The sequence below is a fragment of the Salmo salar genome, chromosome 14 (assembly GCF_965601325.2).
Source record: "Salmo salar chromosome 14, fSalSal1, whole genome shotgun sequence".
NCBI classification, from domain to species: domain Eukaryota; kingdom Metazoa; phylum Chordata; class Actinopteri; order Salmoniformes; family Salmonidae; genus Salmo; species Salmo salar.
Window position 1 is genome coordinate 39,203,852 of NC_138304.1, and position 19,216 is coordinate 39,223,067.

Below are 19,216 nucleotides of genomic sequence, written 5' to 3' on the forward strand. Positions count from 1 at the left end.
TGCTGTGAGTTTTGAATTAAACCACCTAGATACATCAAAGATGCAGTCGTCCTTCTGAATTGAACTGCAGGACAGAAATGAAACTGCTCAGGGAAGTTACCATTAGGCCATTGGTGATTTTGAAAAGTTCAATGGCTGTGAAGGGAGAAAACTGAGGATGGATCAACAACATAATAGTGGCTCCACAATAATGACCTAAATGACAGAGTGAAAAGAAGAATACAATTATACAGAATAGACATATTCCGAAACATGCATCTTGTATGCAACAAGACACTAAAGTAATACTTCAGATAACAACAAAACACAGCAAAGGAATACAATTTTTGGCCTAATTGCAAACCCTTATTTTTGGGGCAAGTCCAGTACAACACATCACTGAGTATCTGCCTCCTTATTTTCAAGCAAGGTGGTGGCTGCATCATGGTATTGGTATGCTTGACATAGGCAAATACATGGGATACAAATACATGGGATGGAGCTAAGCACAGGCAAAATCCTAGAGGAAAACCTGGATCAGTCTGCTTTACACCAGAGACTGAGAGGGGAATTCACCCTTCAGCAGGACAATAACTTACAACACAAGGCAAAATCAACACTGGAGTTGCTTACCAAGGAGACAGTTTTGACATAAATCTGCTTGAAAATCTATGGCAAGACTTAAAAGTTGCTGTCTAGCCATGATCACCAACATCTTGACAGAGCTTGAAGAACTTTGAAAAGAATAATGTGCAAATATTGCACAATCCAGGTGTGCAAAGCTCTTATAGAAATACCCTAGAAGACTCCCAGCTGTAATGTATGCCAAAGGTGTTTCTAGCACGTATTATAAACCGGGTAGTTTAGATACTGGATGCTGATTGGCTAAAACAGCATTTGGCTGTGTGTATGTGAGACCGTATACCATGACTATGACGTTTAGCATTTTCACCTTGATATCATTGCTCCTTTTCACATCAATCAAGTCGCTACATCAATAACAGTTCAACATGCCGATGTAGAAAAGAGGAGTTTAGATGAATTTCAGAGAAACCCAAATGAAAAGAACATCGTGAAACAAACAAAGTGGGCACTTACCTGCTTCACTGACTGCTGTGCAGAAAAAGGGAAGCGTGAGTTTGGGAATACAACAAAAACGGAGCTGAAGTCATTCTACGGGACTTTTATGGTGCAGTGAGAAACATGAATGTCGAAAAATACGCTGGAGCTGGTTTGAACGGACATATCAACGACCACCCTCTCAGTCTGGCATGGAGTATACAGAAGGACACCAAATTCACAACGAGCAACAATGTGTCTGTTGGCGTAATTAAAAAGTTTAGGGGCATGACAAGCTGCCCCCCAATGAATGGATACATATGGTATGTAACTGTTAGCTAGCTAGTTAAACCCTGACAATATAACCAGTCGTTTTGTAGGCCTAATTATCAGCTAACTTTATTTTGGCTTATATGTTTCAGCTACACAAAAGAGCCGATGGGAGTGAGCTCCCTCTCAACAATGCTGCCAAAGTCCTGCAAAATAGCTGTCTCGTTGCAGATTTACACAAACCACTGCCTCCGAACCACCATGATCGAACTTTATTCCCAATTTGTAACAATAACATTTGAAGAAATCCAAGGGGTCTGAATACTTTTGCAAGGCACTGTATTGGACAGTTGATTGATCTGTGTGTGTGTTCTTTGCTCTTAGTTTGAAGCATATTTCCATATTTACACACATCACTCTCCTCTTTTTTAACTTTCCCGCTCTTTAAAGCTCTATAGATATTTTCTTTCTTTTTCTTTCAGAGCGGAAGCTTTCGTCGTCTGATCACTCCCTCTCTCTCCTCTTCTCTTCTCTCTCTCCCGTTTTCCTCTTGGCAGCTTTCCTAAAGACGGTCTTTCAGAGCACTTCTCTCCTGTAGCGTGCGTGATTTTCCCAGTGTGTCGATCACACAGACAAGAGAACCTGAGTCAGCCATTAAAGCTACCGTCAAAACCCTGTACTAGATAGTCCTGCAGCTACTGTGCCCCGCTCGCCGCTCTCGCTCTCGCTCTCTCTCTCTCTCTCTTGCTGCCTGCCTTTCTTGTACAATTTTATTCTCTCACCCTTGGTGTCCTTCATTCTCTTTGTTATCTCTCTCCCTACCTCTCCCTCCTTCATCTGAATGCTTGTGAGTTAGTATGCAGTGTAGGACCCCCGCCGTGTCACATCCAGCCTGTCAGCAAAACCTCTATTCGCTTCCAGCCCCTCACACTACACAGAGATCTGAAGATAGGGCCCAAGAAGACAGGGATAGAAAGAGAGAGAGAGGGAGAGAGAGATAGACACTACAGCAGCAAGATGTGTGACCTGTTGCCACAAGGGAAACCAGTGGAGCACAAACACCATTGTAAATACAACCTATATTTCTCTGTTTATTTATTTAGCCTTTCATACTACAACTATTTGCACATTGTTACAACACTGTACATAAGCAATAATAACATTTGAAATGTCTATATTCCTTAAAAAAAATGTGAGTGTAATGTTTACTGTTCATTTTTTATTGTTTATTTCCCTTGTTTATGTCCTGTCTATTTCGATTGCTTTGGCAAAGTAAACATGTTTCCCATGTCAATAAAGCCATTTTAATTGAATTGAATTGAATTGAATTGATAGAGAGAGAGAGCGAGCGAGGGAGAGAGAGCGAGAGAGTGAGAGAGAGCGAGAGAATGAGAGAGAGAGAGAGAGAGAGAGAGAGAGAGAGAGAGAGAGAGAGAGAAACGGTAGAGGGGGTTGGGATAAGAGAGGAGACAACAAGCGAGAGTGAGTTAAGGAAAGAGGAGAAGACAAAGAAAATGTAGCTATGTAGCGACAGAGGGAGTGAACGAAAAATAAATATAGGCTACAGAGAGGAAGAAGTACAGAGAGAGAGAAGGGGGGGTGGGGAAGATAATATATGGATGGAGTTCTATGAAGGTGGAACGTAGCTAGCCGAATGAAAAATGGGTCTCGAGTGACAGAGTATTATATTAAAAAGTTAATTGATATGCAAATGAAGAGCGTGTGGCTTTTGGAGGACAGGAATAGCCTGTTGTCCTCAGTGGACTGGAACAGAGGAGGGAGAAGTGTGTGTGCGTGTTTGAGAGAGAGAGACTTACTTACTGACTTTATTGTCCCAGTGGGGAAATTTTGTTGCAGTGTCATGTACACGTTTAAAGTGCCGTTTAAATACAAAACAAAATTGACAATACAACTTTCAGTGACAGATAGACAGAGAGAGAGGCCTGTGTGTGAGAGAAACTGAGGTGTGTGAGAGATTGCTCTCGAGACTATTCAGGTATTTTGAGTTTTTACAAAACCTTCTCTATACTAGATTATTGTGAACTTCTGTTTTGTTGCTATGTAACTTGGGGGCCATAAAGTCACCCTGGGAGCAAAGCAATGCTGTGCGTGCATGCGTGTGATTTTAGAGGTGTCTTTCAGCGGTAATGAATCATGACACTTAGAACTGTAGAGGCAAAATGAGGCACACAATTAACATGGAAATGTGCACCCCTCTTAGAGACCCCCATTTACACAGACACACACACACCAAACACATACACACACACACACACACACACACACACACACACATGCGCACACCTGAAGTGAATGGGGAAGTGTTTCATCAGTGGGTTGTTTGTCCCTTGCGGCAGGTGCACTGGAGTGTTTGTGTGTATTCCTGATTTCTTCATTTCATGTTTTTGATTATTTGTGTACTGACATTTTACTGCACTGTTAGGAGCTAGTAACACAAGCAATTCGCTGCACCCGCAATTACATCTGCTAAACTGTGTACTTTGATCTTTGATTCAATTTTACGTGGTTCATCATATCTAAGCCAATATGACACCAATGTCGATGAAAATTCGCAAATCACCTTGATTGGAGGTACCCAACACACTTCGTGCCTCACATCATGAGGCGTCCGGCTGTTAATGATAACCACATAAGAGATTTTTAACAGGATCGTTAGCATTAGGAAAAAATCTCATTTCTTGCCTGGACCTTGCTCGACATCCATAAAGTGACCATTAGACTTGCCACCTTTCCAGCTGAATACGTTTGTAGGGGCAACAGTGTCTCTCACACACACACACATACAATCGGAATCAAATCAAAGTTTATTGCAGTTTGTAGGGGAACCGACAATGTGCTAATATATTTTTCAGCCAAAGCTCAGAGTTCTAACACCAGGTCGAGCAACTCGGTTGCTCAGCAGCATTACAGCTGCACCAGGCTGCCAGTCATAAGAAGTGGATGAGAACAAACCTAGGCTACTGTCGAAACTAGCTATATGGTGGTATTCAAGCTGAGGTTAATCAATAAATGCAAACAAATACTGTATTTTGATTAGCTAGGTAGCTAGCTAGCTAATGTTAGCTTGCTTGTCCAAAGTCCAGCAACTAGCTTCTGTAGCTAGTTAGCTGACAGTTAGCTAGCTAACGAAAAGGCAAAATAAAGGTAGCTAGCTATATTTGGTTATAGAATGTTTTTACACAAATTACTTCAGCCATTAGCTGGATAGCTAGAGCCGGACAACAGCAGCTGACTTCGACCCAGAAGCTAGCTAATGTTAGCTCACATCCAAATGCCAGTCCTACATTTTTCAACAAAGCATAGCTAGCTAGCTGCATCGATTCAAAATTAGCCTTAGCCAAGTTGCCAACAACTGGCTGTTCTGGTTTTCAGGGATAGAGCTATTTTCAACCTAGCTTCCTCTTCAGCTGAAAACCGGATGTGGGAACTGTGCTCAAGGGTTTCTCTTATGCTTGCTATGTTAGGTTAGTTCAAAACTAACACCAAACTTTGGGCAAATTGTCACGCTGTTATCTTATAATGCATGCAATGGGATTTTGCAAAACTAGCTAGTTACTCCATAGTCCAAGCTATGGTAAGAGCTAGCCACATTTCAGGGTCAGACAGGACACAACTCAAACTGTAGCTGAGAAAACAAATTGCTAGCAAACATTACATATAAACAGTTCCTTGGTAGTCCACTGACTGCATGGTGCAAATGCATGCTTGCTAGCATCAGGAAAAAATGTTTCTAACATCCATAATACATTACTTACCTGTCTTGACATTTTAATCAAAATGTTTGCTGATCAACAGTGCCAAACCAACAACTTTGCCATTTAACCATCTTGATTGTATCTACAGCTACAATCTGGATGCTGGACTAGCCTTTGTGTTGGATATTTGTCACCAACTCTGCCGTGCACGGCCATTCCGGTGGCGCGGCTCTAGGGGTGGGGGACGGAGCTAATGCCCCCCTTAACCCGGATTATATAAATGTATAGGATGCATAGCTCAAAGTCAATGGCTTTAAACCGTTTTCTTTCAATGGGAATTTAGTAATATTTTACAATGTAAGACTGTTGCAATCAATTGAGCTATTCGCCTTCTGAAAATTTCAGAGAATTACTTTTCACTATCCATTGCAAATTCTATGCATACTTTAATAGTTAGTCCAAAACTTATTTTAGCAGCAGTCCAGGAATTAACCAGCAACCCTTGCAGATATGCAAGCACACCACCTGTGCCATTAAGGCTCAGACCTTTTGGCAGAGCCTGAATTAATGTTTACAATAGCACTGCCAATGAAAGACCTTTGGTTGCAAAAACATTTCTCTAGCTTTGCATGTGGAAATGTTGTATGATGCACCTTTAAAAGAAAATCCCCTTTCCAGTGTAAAAAACATAATGAAGGAAATGCACATGAGCACCACCATGCCTACTCCACCTATGTTCTACCAAGGTTTTTCAGTGCACATCTTTGACCTACTAAAGAAGCTATGTTGGTCTATGTACTTCAAACAATGTGTATGCAGGTTGCTTATGATTGTGTGTTTTTCTCCCTGCCTCCCCCAGGCCTCTCCCTCTCTCACCCCAGTCCCAGACATAGACAGTATCCTCTAAAGGGCCCATTTTAGGCTGAGTTATTCCATCTGTTCAGCTGTGTAAAAACACAGGGATTAGGCACTGAACTACTGTCATATTAACTGAGGCTAACAAGACCTCATTCCCCCCATCACCTCTAATTCCTCTCCTCTTTTTCCCTCTCACTCATTTTACTCTCCCTTTCACTCCTTTTCCCAGGTCCAGAACACATTCAAGGAAGCGTACATACAGTATTATTCAGAGCCATGAGTGCATGGAACTCCCTTCCACCTTATATAGAGCAAGTGAACAGCAAACCTGGTTTAAAAATACAAATAAAGCAACACCTCACGGCATAATGCCTCTCCCCATGTAACCTACTGGTTGTGTGTATGTACTGACATGTAACCTACTGGTTGTGTGTATGTACTGACATGTAACCTACTGGTTGTGTGTATGTACTGACATGTGACCTACTGGTTGTGTGTATGTACTGACATGTGACCTACTGGTTGTGTGTATGTACTGACATGTGACCTACTGGTTGTGTGTATGTACTGACATGCGACCTACTGGTTGTGTGTATCTACTGACATGTGACCTACTGGTTGTGTGTATGTACTGACATGCGACCTACTGGTTGTGTGAATGTACTGACATGTGACCTACTGGTTGTATGTATGTACTGACATGTGACCTACTGGTTGTGTGTATGTACTGACATGCGACCTACTGGTTGTGTGTATGTACTGACATGCGACCTACTGGTTGTGTGTATGTACTGACATGCGACCTACTGGTTGTGTGAATGTACTGACATGTGACCTACTGGTTGTGTGTATGTACTGACATGTGACCTACTGGTTGTGTGTATGTACTGACATGCGACCTACTGGTTGTGTGTATGTACTGACATGCGACCTACTGGTTGTGTGAATGTACTGACATGTGACCTACTGGTTGTATGAATATACTGACATGCGACCTACTGGTTGTGTGTATGTACTGACATGCGACCTACTGGTTGTGTGTATGTACTGACATGTGACCTACTTGTTGTGTGTATGTACTGACATGTGACCTACTGGTTGTGTGTATGTACTGACATGCGATCTACTGGTTGTGTGAATGTACTGACATGTGACCTACTGGTTGTGTGAATGTACTGACATGCGACCTACTGGTTGTGTGTATGTACTGACATGCGACCTACTGGTTGTGTGCATGTACTGACATGCGACCTACTGGTTGTGTGTATGTACTGACATGTGACCTACTTGTTGTGTGTATGTACTGACATGTGACCTACTTGTTGTGTGTATGTACTGACATGTGACCTACTGGTTGTGTGTATGTACTGACATGTGACCTACTGGTTGTGTGTATGTACTGACATGTATGTGTAACTGTTTGATGCACACACATGTTATTGTTTTTAAATGTAAATTGTAAAGTCTTTGGTCTGTAATGTATTTTTCGTTGTGTGTCGGACCCCAGTAAGACTAGCTGTTGCCATTGGCGTCGGCTAATGGAGATCCTAATAAATCAAATCAAATCAAAATGCCTAGTAGCCTTATCCATTTCCCCTGTCTCACTGGTAGACAGTTTTTCTCTCCCTCCATCTATAGCAGGTGTTTGTCCTATCCCTCCCTCCATCTATAGCAGGTGCTTGTCCTATCCCTCCCTCCATCTATAGCAGGTGCTTGTCCTATCCCTCCCTCCATCTATAGCAGGTGTTTGTCCTATCCCTCTCTCCATCTATAGCAGGTGCTTGTCCTATCCCTCTCCCCATCTATAGCAGGTGCTTGTCCTATCCCTCCCTCCATCTATAGCAGGTGCTTGTCCTATCCCTCTCCCCATCTATAGCAGGTGCTTGTCCTATCCCTCCCTCCATCTATAGCAGGTGCTTGTCCTATCCCTCCCCCCATCTATAGCAGGTGCTTGTCCTATCCCTCCCTCCATCTATAGCAGGTGCTTGTCCTATCCCTCCCTCCATCTATAGCAGGTGCTTGTCCTATCCCTCCCTACATCTATAGCAGGTGCTTGTCCTATCCCTCCCTCCATCTATAGCAGGTGCTTGTCCTATCCCTCCCTCCATCTATAGCAGGTGCTTGTCCTATCCCTCTCCCCATCTATAGCAGGTGCTTGTCCTATCCCTCCCTCCATCTATAGCAGGTGCTTGTCCTATCCCTCCCTCCATCTATAGCAGGTGCTTGTCCTATCCCTCCCTCCATCTATAGCAGGTGCTTGTCCTATCCCTCCCTCCATCTATAGCAGGTGCTTGTCCTATCCCTCTCCCCATCTATAGCAGGTGCTTGTCCTATCCCTCCCTCCATCTATAGCAGGTGCTTGTCCTATCCCTCTCCCCATCTATAGCAGGTGCTTGTCCTATCCCTCCCTCCATCTATAGCAGGTGCTTGTCCTATCCCTCCCCCCATCTATAGCAGGTGCTTGTCCTATCCCTCCCTCCATCTATAGCAGGTGCTTGTCCTATCCCTCCCTCCATCTATAGCAGGTGCTTGTCCTATCCCTCTCCCCATCTATAGCAGGTGCTTGTCCTATCCCTCCCTCCATCTATAGCAGGTGCTTGTCCTATCCCTCCCTCCATCTATAGCAGGTGCTTGTCCTATCCCTCTCCCCATCTATAGCAGGTGCTTGTCCTATCCCTCCCTCCATCTATAGCAGGTGCTTGTCCTATCCCTCTCCCCATCTATAGCAGGTGCTTGTCCTATCCCTCCCTCCATCTATAGCAGGTACTTGTCCTATCCCTCCCTCCATCTATAGCAGGTGCTTGTCCTATCCCTCTCCCCATCTATAGCAGGTGCTTGTCCTATCCCTCCCTCCATCTATAGCAGGTGCTTGTCCTATCCCTCTCTCCATCTATAGCAGGTGCTTGTCCTATCCCTCCCTCCATCTATAGCAGGTGCTTGTCCTATCCCTCCCTCCATCTATAGCAGGTGCTTGTCCTATCCCTCTCCCCATCTATAGCAGGTGCTTGTCCTATCCCTCTCCCCATCTATAGCAGGTGCTTGTCCTATCCCTCCCTCCATCTATAGCAGGTGCTTGTCCTATCCCTCCCTCCATCTATAGCAGGTGCTTGTCCTATCCCTCCCTCCATCTATAGCAGGTGCTTGTCCTATCCCTCCCTCCATCTATAGCAGGTGCTTGTCCTATCCCTCTCCCCATCTATAGCAGGTGCTTGTCCTATCCCTCCCTCCATCTATAGCAGGTGCTTGTCCTATCCCTCTCCCCATCTATAGCAGGTGCTTGTCCTATCCCTCCCTCCATCTATAGCAGGTGCTTGTCCTATCCCTCCCCCCATCTATAGCAGGTGCTTGTCCTATCACTCCCTCCATCTATAGCAGGTGCTTGTCCTATCCCTCCCTCCATCTATAGCAGGTGCTTGTCCTATCCCTCTCCCCATCTATAGCAGGTGCTTATCCTATCCCTCCCTCCATCTATAGCAGGTGCTTGTCCTATCCCTCCCTCCATCTATAGCAGGTGCTTGTCCTATCCCTCTCCCCATCTATAGCAGGTGCTTGTCCTATCCCTCTCCCCATCTATAGCAGGTGCTTGTCCTATCCCTCCCTCCATCTATAGCAGGTGCTTGTCCTATCCCTCTCCCCATCTATAGCAGGTGCTTGTCCTATCCCTCCCTCCATCTATAGCAGGTGCTTGTCCTATCCCTCCCTCCATCTATAGCAGGTGCTTGTCCTATCCCTCTCCCCATCTATAGCAGGTGCTTGTCCTATCCCTCCCTCCATCTATAGCAGGTGCTTGTCCTATCCCTCTCCCCATCTATAGCAGGTGCTTGTCCTATCCCTCCCTCCATCTATAGCAGGTACTTGTCCTATCCCTCCCTCCATCTATAGCAGGTGCTTGTCCTATCCCTCTCCCCATCTATAGCAGGTGCTTGTCCTATCCCTCCCTCCATCTATAGCAGGTGCTTGTCCTATCCCTCCCTCCATCTATAGCAGGTGCTTGTCCTATCCCTCCCTCCATCTATAGCAGGTGCTTGTCCTATCCCTCCCTCCATCTATAGCAGGTGCTTGTCCTATCCCTCTCCCCATCTATAGCAGGTGCTTGTCCTATCCCTCCCTCCATCTATAGCAGGTGCTTGTCCTATCCCTCTCCCCATCTATAGCAGGGGCTTGTCCTATCCCTCTCCCCATCTCTAGTTGGTGTCAAAATGTAAAAGAGGTTGATCACAGCTCTTGGAACTGATCCCAAACCAATTATAATCAGAATGTCTTTCAGATGTACTGGGCCCTGCATAGGATGTAAAAGATGGAGGGGCTTTCTTTTCTAGAAAAACATCCCTTCATAAGTCTTCATAATGAGAAGAGATGATAGGAGAGAGGGGGAGGAGTGGAGAGGGGGAATGAAGAGACAGCAAGTGAAGAGAGAAGAGGAAATGATGGTTTGAAGGAAAAGAGCAGAGGAAATGAAAGGAAAAGATCATAGAGGAGAGCAAAGAAGAAGGGAGAAGAGGAGCCAAGAAAGAAACCATTTATGTGCTGTTTTAGTACCTGACAATGTGAAAATTGATTTTACGCTTTTATGTATTGGGCTAAAACCTTCATGCTGTATTTAAGTGAGCGTTAAATGTAACGGTGTTTCGTGTGAATTGGCTTATTAAATGAGCTGTTTTCCTACTGAAGTTTTACAGAGCGGAGAAAAGCTAATATTAACCCCTCTGCCCCCAACCCCGACCCAACCTCTCACAAAGAGTGGCGCTTTTTAAACAGAGCAAGTTTAACACTTCCTCACAGCTGGTTTGATCAATCGATTGATGGTTGTTATCGATTGCTGGATTGATCGGCTCTGCAGTGTGTGTATGTGTGTGTGTGTGTGTGTGTGTGTGTGTGTGTGTGTGTGTGTGTGTGTGTGTGTGTGTGTGTGTGTGTGTGTGTGTGTGTGTGTGTGTGTGTGTGTGTGTGTGTGTGTGTGTGTGTGTGTGTGTGTGTGTGTGTGTGTGTGTGGTACCCCATGGAGGTTTAGGCAGAGACAGTTAATGACCAGAAGGGCTGATCGAAGAGTTAAAGAGGTGGTATGTAGGAATACATGGTAACACATGGACCTCTAATTAAAGGGGATGACTAGAGCCTGGAGGGTGACCACACACACACACAAGCACAAGCAAACACATAGACACTTAATAACAAACTCAGGCTATTTCACACAGCAAGAAAAGGCCCAGAGAGGGAATCAGAGAAAGGGAGAGCGAGAGAAGGGGGGGAGAGAGAGAGAAGGAGGAGGAGAGAGAGAGTGAAGGACTACTACTCTCACAACACACAACACACAAAACACACAACACACGCACACAAGACACACGACTCTCACTCACAACACACACAAGACACACAACTCTCACACAAGACACACAACACACACACACACTAGACACACAACTCTCACACCCGCACAAGCACACACACACAAACCATGATGTCATTAACCGGTTGGTGTGTTTTGTTCCTCAGACACTGTGGATACATCAAAGCCAAGCAGGACCCTGACGAAGAGAAGCTGCAGTTTCAACATGGAAGAGGTACACAGTATGCACACACACACAACCCTCTCAAATATACAGTAGAGGAAGGATATCTCTTTCAGAGGCAGCCAAAGAAGCATTTCTGCTGAGTCGTGTCAAACCTTCCATAATGGGTTATATTATATTTTTATGAAGAAGCTGTTTGTATTTGCTGAATGCTCCGCATGTTTACTTTGCCAAGCATCACATATACACACACACACACACACACACACACACACACACACACACACCACACACACACACACACACACACACACACACACACAAACAGAGTACACTCTTTCGATGCGTCACATGTTATTGTTACATTTACATAAACAGAAAGTGATTCAGACGATTGCAATCCATCATACAGGAAGATACCTTTTTCTCTGTAGGTGGGAAAATCAGGATAAATACACTCCACCTCAGCTCTAACATTCAAAACATTTGCTAGACCAAACAGAAGCAGTTTACATTCTCAGAGAATCACTGTCACCATCATAAGATGCTCAAGTTTACTTCAATTCAAACAACTAAATAACTTGTACAAAATGTAGAGTTGCTTCTCAGAAAATATATGTATTTTTCTGAGAAGCAACTGTACAAGTGAGGAGAATTGATATTCATTCTCTCCAGTGTTGCTGTGAGTAGTAAACAAAAACAATTCTGAGAGGCAATGTAGTGTGATATTGAACTCTCAAGGATTCAGCAGCCATTTCCGTACTTTTAATTACGTTGGTGTGTTGTACTGCTTTCTTTGTGTGTTGTACCGCTTTCTACAGGAAAGTTATTGAGATCTATCTCCCTCTTTGTTTTTGTCTCTGTCGCTGTCTCTCTTTTTTGTCTCCAGTCAAACTTCCTGGCAGTAAGATATATATCCATCCACACACCTATGAGGATCCTAACCAGGCAGTCAGAGACTTTGCCAAAGAGATTGATGCTTCCTGCATCAGCATAGAGAGAGTCATCGGAGCGGGTGAGTGATCCCTGAGTGGCCCTTACCTAGATCCTTGTGGGACACCAATGGTGCAGTCAAGAGCAGTCTGATTGTTAATCAATCACGCAGACACTTTGAATGGATTTTACATTCAATGTGTATGTGTAATGTAGGAGAGTTTGCAGAGGTGAGTGTGATTACTAATGCTGTATACGCTGAGTATACCAAACATTAGGAACACCCTCTTAATATTGAGTTGCACCCCACTCCTTTTGCCTTCAGAACAGCCTCAATTTGTTGGGGCATGGACTCTACAAGGTGTCGAAAGCATTCCACAGGGATGCTGGCCTATGTTGACTCCAATGCTTCCCACAGTTGTGTCAAGTTGGCTGGAAGTGCTTTGGGTGGTGGACCATTCTTGATACACACAGGAAACTGTTGACTGTGAAAAACCCAGCAGCGTTGCAGTTCTTGACACAACATGGTGTGCCTGGCACCTACTACCCTACCCCGTTCAAAGGCACTTAAATCTTTTGTCTTGCCCATTCATCCTCTGAATGGCACACATACACAATCCTTGTCTAAATTTTCTCAAGGCTTAAAAATCCTTATTTAAACTGTAACCTCCCTTTCATCTACACTGATTGAAGTGGATTTAACAAGTGACATCAGTAAGGGATCATATCTTTCACCTGGATTCACCTGGTCAGTCTACGTCATGGAAAGAGCAGGTGTCCTTAATGTTTTGTACACTCAGTGTATGTGTGTATTGTAAATGAGTTTGTGGAGTTGTGTAGTTATTTATACTGTGTGTCTGTGTGTGTTGTAGGTGAGTTTGGGGAGTTGTGTAGTTATTTATACTGTGTCTGTGTGTGTTGTAGGTGAGTTTGGGGAGGTGTGTAGTGGTTGATATTGTGTGTCTGTGTGTGTTGTAGGTGAGTTTGGGGAGGTGTGTAGTGGTTGATATTGTGTGTCTGTGTGTGTTGTAGGTGAGTTTGGGGAGGTGTGTAGTGGTTGTCTACGACTCCAGGGGAAGAGAGAGATCTACGTGGCCATAAAGAGTCTGAAGGCAGGATACGCTGACAAACAGAGGCGGGACTTCCTCTCTGAGGCCAGCATCATGGGACAGTTCGACCACCCAAACATCATCAGACTGGAGGGTGTGGTCACACGATGTGAGTGATTGACAGCTACTTTGACTAATCTAAGCAGAGATTGTCCATCGCCACACAGTATTTCACCTATTCCTTTAGATATGGTTATTGTTTGTTTTGGATCATGTATTGTGTGTGCATGTATGTGTGTAACGTACCTATGTGTGAGAGAGACAGCGGTGCTCTTAATGAGAATCAGACCTGACCGTCGACCAGGTAGAGGCTCCAGTTAGCATGGCAGCCCATGCTGTTGATGTGTCTGTTTGTGTGTGCGTATACAGTGGGGGAAAAAAGTATTTAGTCAGCCACCAATTGTGCAAGTTCTCCCACTTAAAAAGATGAGAGAGGCCTGTAATTTTCATCATAGGTACACGTCAACAATGACAGACAAAATGAGAAAAAAAAAATCCGGAAAACACATTGTAGGATTTTTAATGAATTTATTTGCAAATTATGGTGGAAAATAAGTATTTTCTTTCTCATTTTGTCTGTCATAGTTGACGTGTACCTATGATGAAAATTACAGGCCTCTCTCATCTTTTTAAGTGGGAGAACTTGCACAATTGGTGGCTGACTAAATACTTTTTTCCCCCACTGTACGTGTAGGTACAAGGGGCACATGTTTACTTGTGCTTGTTATTACATTAGAGAAAGAGTGTTTGGATGTGATAGGTGATTTAGAACAGACAGAACACACAGAGACACAGGGTTGAACAACGCTCATAACAGATCACTATCACCATCAATGTCACTCCATTCTCCCCTCCCTCTCTCCCTCTCTCCCTCTCTCCCTCTCTCTCTCTCCCTCTCTCTCGCTCTCTCTCTCTCTCTCTCTCTCTCCCTCTCTCTCTCTCTCTCTCTCTCTCTCTCTCTCTCTCTCTCTCTCTCTCCCTCTCTCTCGCTCTCTCTCTCTCTCTCTCTCTCTCTCTCTCTCTCTCTCTCTCTCTCTCCCTATCTCTCTCGCTCTCTCTCCCTATCTCTCTCTCTCTCTCGGTCCCTCTCTCCCTCTCTCTCTCTCTCTCTCTCTCCCTCTCTCCCTCTCTCTCTCTCTCTCTCTCCCTCTCTCCCTCTCTCTCGCTCTCTCTCTCTCTCTCTCTCTCTCTCTCTCTCTCCCTCTCTCTCTCTCTCTCTCTCTCTCTCTCTCTCTCTCTCTCTCTCTCTCTCTCTCCCTCTCTCTCGCTCTCTCTCTCTCTCTCTCTCTCTCTCTCTCTCTCTCTCTCTCTCTCCCTATCTCTCTCGCTCTCTCTCCCTATCTCTCTCTCTCTCTCGGTCCCTCTCTCCCTCTCCCTCTCCCTCTCTCTCTCTATTTCTCTCTCAAAACATGCTTGTATCATTTCCAAATACTTAGCTCAGCACAGTATTTATTTACAATGCATCACTTACTTGGCTCAATGGTGTATCTTGTGTCTGCGCTGACATTCTAAGCCTGTAGGACGGTAACTTATCAATATATAGGAATGTCATAAATGCCCACCGTCTCCCCCATGTCTCCACCATGTCTCCACCCCAGTCTCCCCCCAGTCTCCCCATTGTCTCCAACCCAGTCTCCACCATGTCTCCAACCCAGTCTCCCCCCAGTCTCCCCCGTGTCTCCAACCCAGTCTCCCCCCAGTCTCCCCCGTGTCTCCAACCCAGTCTCCCCCCAGTCACCCCCGTGTGTCTTCACCCCAGTCTCCCCCGTGTCTCCACCCCAGTCTCCCCCAGTCTCCCCCGTGTCTCCAACCCAGTCTCCCCCCAGTCTCCACCGTGTCTCCAACCCAGTCTCCCCCCAGTCTCTCCCGTGTCTCCACCCCAGTCTCCCCCAGCCTCCCCGTGTTTTTAACCCCGGCTTCCCCCTAGTCTCCCCCGTGTCTCCAACCCAGTCTCCCCCCAGTCTCCCCCGTGTCTCCAACCCAGTCTCCCCCAGTCTCCCCCGTGTCTCCACCCCAGTCTCCCCCCAGTCTCCCCCGTGTCTCCACCCCAGTCTCCCCCCAGTCTCCCCCGTGTCTCCACCCCAGTCTCCCCCCAGTCTCCCCCATGTCTCCCACCCTGTCTCCCCCGTCTCCCCCATGTCTTCACCCCAGTCTCCCCCATCTTTCCAATGCCCTCCCCCCAGTCTCCCCCTGTCTCCCCCATGTCTCCACCCCCCATGTCTCCCCCATGGCCTCCCATGCCCCCCCTCACAGGTCTCCCCAATTCTAACATTTGTAAACCATTAATGAAAAATAAAACACTAATATATCTTGATTAGATACGTTTATTTTATTATTATTTTATTTTTATTTCACCTTTATTTAACCAGGTAGGCTAGTTGAGAACAAGTTCTCATTTCCAACTGCGACCTGGCCAAGATAAAGCAAAGCAGTGCGACAAAAACAACACAGAGTTACACATGGAATAAACAAACATACAATCAATAATACTGTAGAAAAATCTATATACAGCATGTGCAAATGAGGTAGGATAAGAGAGGTAAGGCAATATATAGGCCATGGTGGCAAAGTAATTACTATATAGCAATTAAACACTGGAATGGTAGGATGTGCAGAGGATGAATGTGCAAGTTGAGATACTGGGGTGCAAAGGAGCAAGATAAATAAATAAATACAGTATGGTGATGAGGTAGATTGGATGGGCTTTTTACAGATGAGCTATGTACAGGTGCAGTGATCTGTGAGCTGCTCTGACAGCTGGTGCTTAAAGCTAGTGAGGGAGATATGAGTCTCCAGCTTCAGAGATTTGTGCAGTTCGTTCCAGTCATTGGCAGCAGAAAACTGGAAGGAGAGGCGGCCAAAGGAAGAATTGGTTTTTGGGGTGACCAGTGAGATATACCTGCTGGAGCGCATGCTACGGGTGGATGCTGCTATGGTGACCAGTGAGCTGAGATAAGGCGGGGCTTTACCTAGCAGAGACCTGTAGATGACCTGGAGTATTCAAATTAGTCAAACTCTTTCAAATTGGTTGTTGATAATTGCTAGACAATCATTTTCAGGTCTTGCCATGTTTTTTAACCCATCTATTGGACCAATAGGTACCCTTCTTTGCAAGGCATTGGAAAACCTCCCTGTTCTTTGTGGTTGTAACGGTTGTCGTAAGGATTAGACCAAGGTGCAGCGGGTGTATACTCATCTTCTTTATTTTTATTAAAAGAAGGAAAAACAAAAGAAACACGTATACAAAACAACAAACGACACTAAACAGTCCTGTCAGGTGCACAGACACAAAACAGGAGACAACTACCCACAAATCCCATAGAAAAAAATTCACATCTGTGGGACCTTACAGATAATTGTATGTGTGGGGTACAGAGATGAGTCTTTAAAAAAATCATGTTAAACAGTCCATGCTACTTATTATGTGACTTGTTAAGTATGTTTTTACTCCTGAACTTATTTAGGATTGGCATAACAAAGGGGTTGAATACTTATTGACTGAAGACATTTCAGCTTTTAATTTTTTATTAATTTGTACAAATGTTGAAAAGCATAGTTCCACTTTCACATGGTGGGGTATTGTGTGAAGGCCAGTGAAAAAAACTGAATTTAATAATTTTAATGTTCATGCTGTAACACAACAAAATGTGGAAAAAGTCAAAGGATGTGAATACTTTCTGAAGGCACTGTAGGTCGCACAACAAAAGAACGAATGCATATGCATAACCCCATCATGAATATTAATAATCCACCGAGTTAATTGGATGTGTTTTTTATCTTCATGAATATTCAGTAACGTGCATATGAAAGCTGAAAATCACTCTGCATTTCTTAATCATTTTTATTTTATATCTCTCTCTCTCTCTAATTAGAGATGATAATTTTGACCTTTGCTTGGCTGGGTTGGAGTGGTTTGTAGAACTATTAGAAGAGTAAATCAGATTTGCTTCTCATTCCACAGGCACAGTTTGGTAATTGCTGCACTTTTCTCTCAGAAGTAACATTTTAATGCACTGTGAAACATAAACCAAACACACACACACACACACACACACACACACACACACAAACGCAGACACGCAGACACACACACAGACAAACACACAAACAGACACACACAGACACACAGACACACACACAGACACACACACAGACACACAGACAGACATGCACACACAGGCACGCACACACAGACACACACACACAGACACACACACATACACACACAGACCACACAGACACGCACATACAGACACACAAACACACACGCACACACAGACACACACACACAGACACACACGCACAGACACACACACACATCCAGACACGCACACACAGACACACAACAAACACACACACACACACACACACACATAACTTTCTCACTCATCATTATTTACGATTCATTCAGAATTATCTGTAGACATGGTGGCATCCACATGAATGTAGAATTTTTCTAAAACATATTATATTCTTATTTACAATAAAAGTGACTCCAAAATGACACAATACGTTATTTACCATTCATTTCTATTGGGCACAAAATAATCTGAAACACAACAAAAACAAACAAGCAAATGCATCCAACAAATGTATAGTCACAAGCTTAATGTATTCATTGCGTGCTAGAAATATGGAACCAAATACAACCGTTTTGACTACTTTAATACACATATAAGTGAATTTGGCTTAATACTTTTGGTCCCCTAAAATGGGGGGACTATATACAAAAAGCTCAGTAATTTCTAAACGGTTCACCTGATATGGATGAAAAATACCCTCAAATTAAAGCTATAGTCATTGTCATTGTTTCATTTCAAATCCAAAGTGAGAGCCAAAGTAACAGCACAGAGCCAAAACAACAGAAATGTGTCACTGTCCAAATACTTTTGGAGCTCACTGTTTGTGAGTTTGAGTGTGTGTGTGTATGTGTCCCTGTGTGTAGATGTGTATGTGTGACACTTCCTGTATGCAGTGATGCCAACTTAGCAATTTTGTTGCTAGATTTAGCTACTTTAAAAATGTATTTGGAACTTTTAGCAACTTTTGAAAAGTGACTCAAACACTAAAATGCATTTTCCCTCTAAATGACACAAAAACGATTTTCTCAGTCACAACACACGTGCCTGGCTGCAAAAGTGCATTGTGAGTGACATCAGCAGCAGGCGCTCAGTTCGTGCACAGGCAGCAGCAGGCCAGCAGCAATTTAAGCAAATTGCAAATTGTTGGCTGACTGCAGCAGCAGTAGTATGCGTTTGATGAGATAAACCCAATGAATATAGTTGGTCACGAAGGTTTGATCTTGAACAGAACTTACAACATCAATCAACATGTCTCAATCAAAACTGTACAGCCAGAAGTACAGAAAAGTGTTGGAGTCTGTACCTGAATTTAAATTGTGGCTGAAGCCAGTAATTGGGGATGATTGTCGGGCATACTGTGCGTACTGCAAATCAGATATGCCTGCAAAAATGTATGACATCAAAATACATTGTGTTACAGCAAAGCATATAAATAAATCAAAACCGTACAACCCCGCAACGCAGTCTACATTACCACAGTTGGTTAAGAAAGTGGATAACTGCAAAAGCACAGAAGCTACTATGGCACTGGCCATTGCTGCTAGCATGTTCGCTGCTAGCATGCCACCATTTAGGTATGGCTTGCAAAGCTGCCTTTTCAGATTCTGTGGCAGCAATAAACTTCCAAATGCACCGCACCAAGTGCACAGAAATGATTAGGGGAGTACTGGCTCCTTATTTTCTCAAAAGGGTAACATCAG

At 44.2% G+C, this 19,216-nt stretch overlaps 1 protein-coding gene across 4 annotated transcripts in view; it reads left to right on the top strand.

The window, feature by feature from the left end:
* The window catches only part of LOC106569453 (ephrin type-A receptor 3-like), a 236,274-nt gene that overhangs the window by 187,858 nt on the left and 29,200 nt on the right, over nt 1-19,216 (top strand). For 2 of the 4 annotated variants that reach the window (XM_045694301.2, XM_045694302.2), the window contains exons 11-13: nt 11,376-11,443; nt 12,282-12,407; nt 13,358-13,543. In XM_045694301.2, coding sequence (XP_045550257.1) covers nt 11,376-11,443; nt 12,282-12,407; nt 13,358-13,543 — 380 coding nt within the window. Of the gene's footprint in view, nt 1-6,111; nt 7,541-11,375; nt 11,444-12,281; nt 12,408-13,249; nt 13,294-13,357; nt 13,544-19,216 lie in introns of those variants that run through there. The other 2 variants (XM_082960963.1, XM_082960964.1) reach the window with 2 other exon arrangements.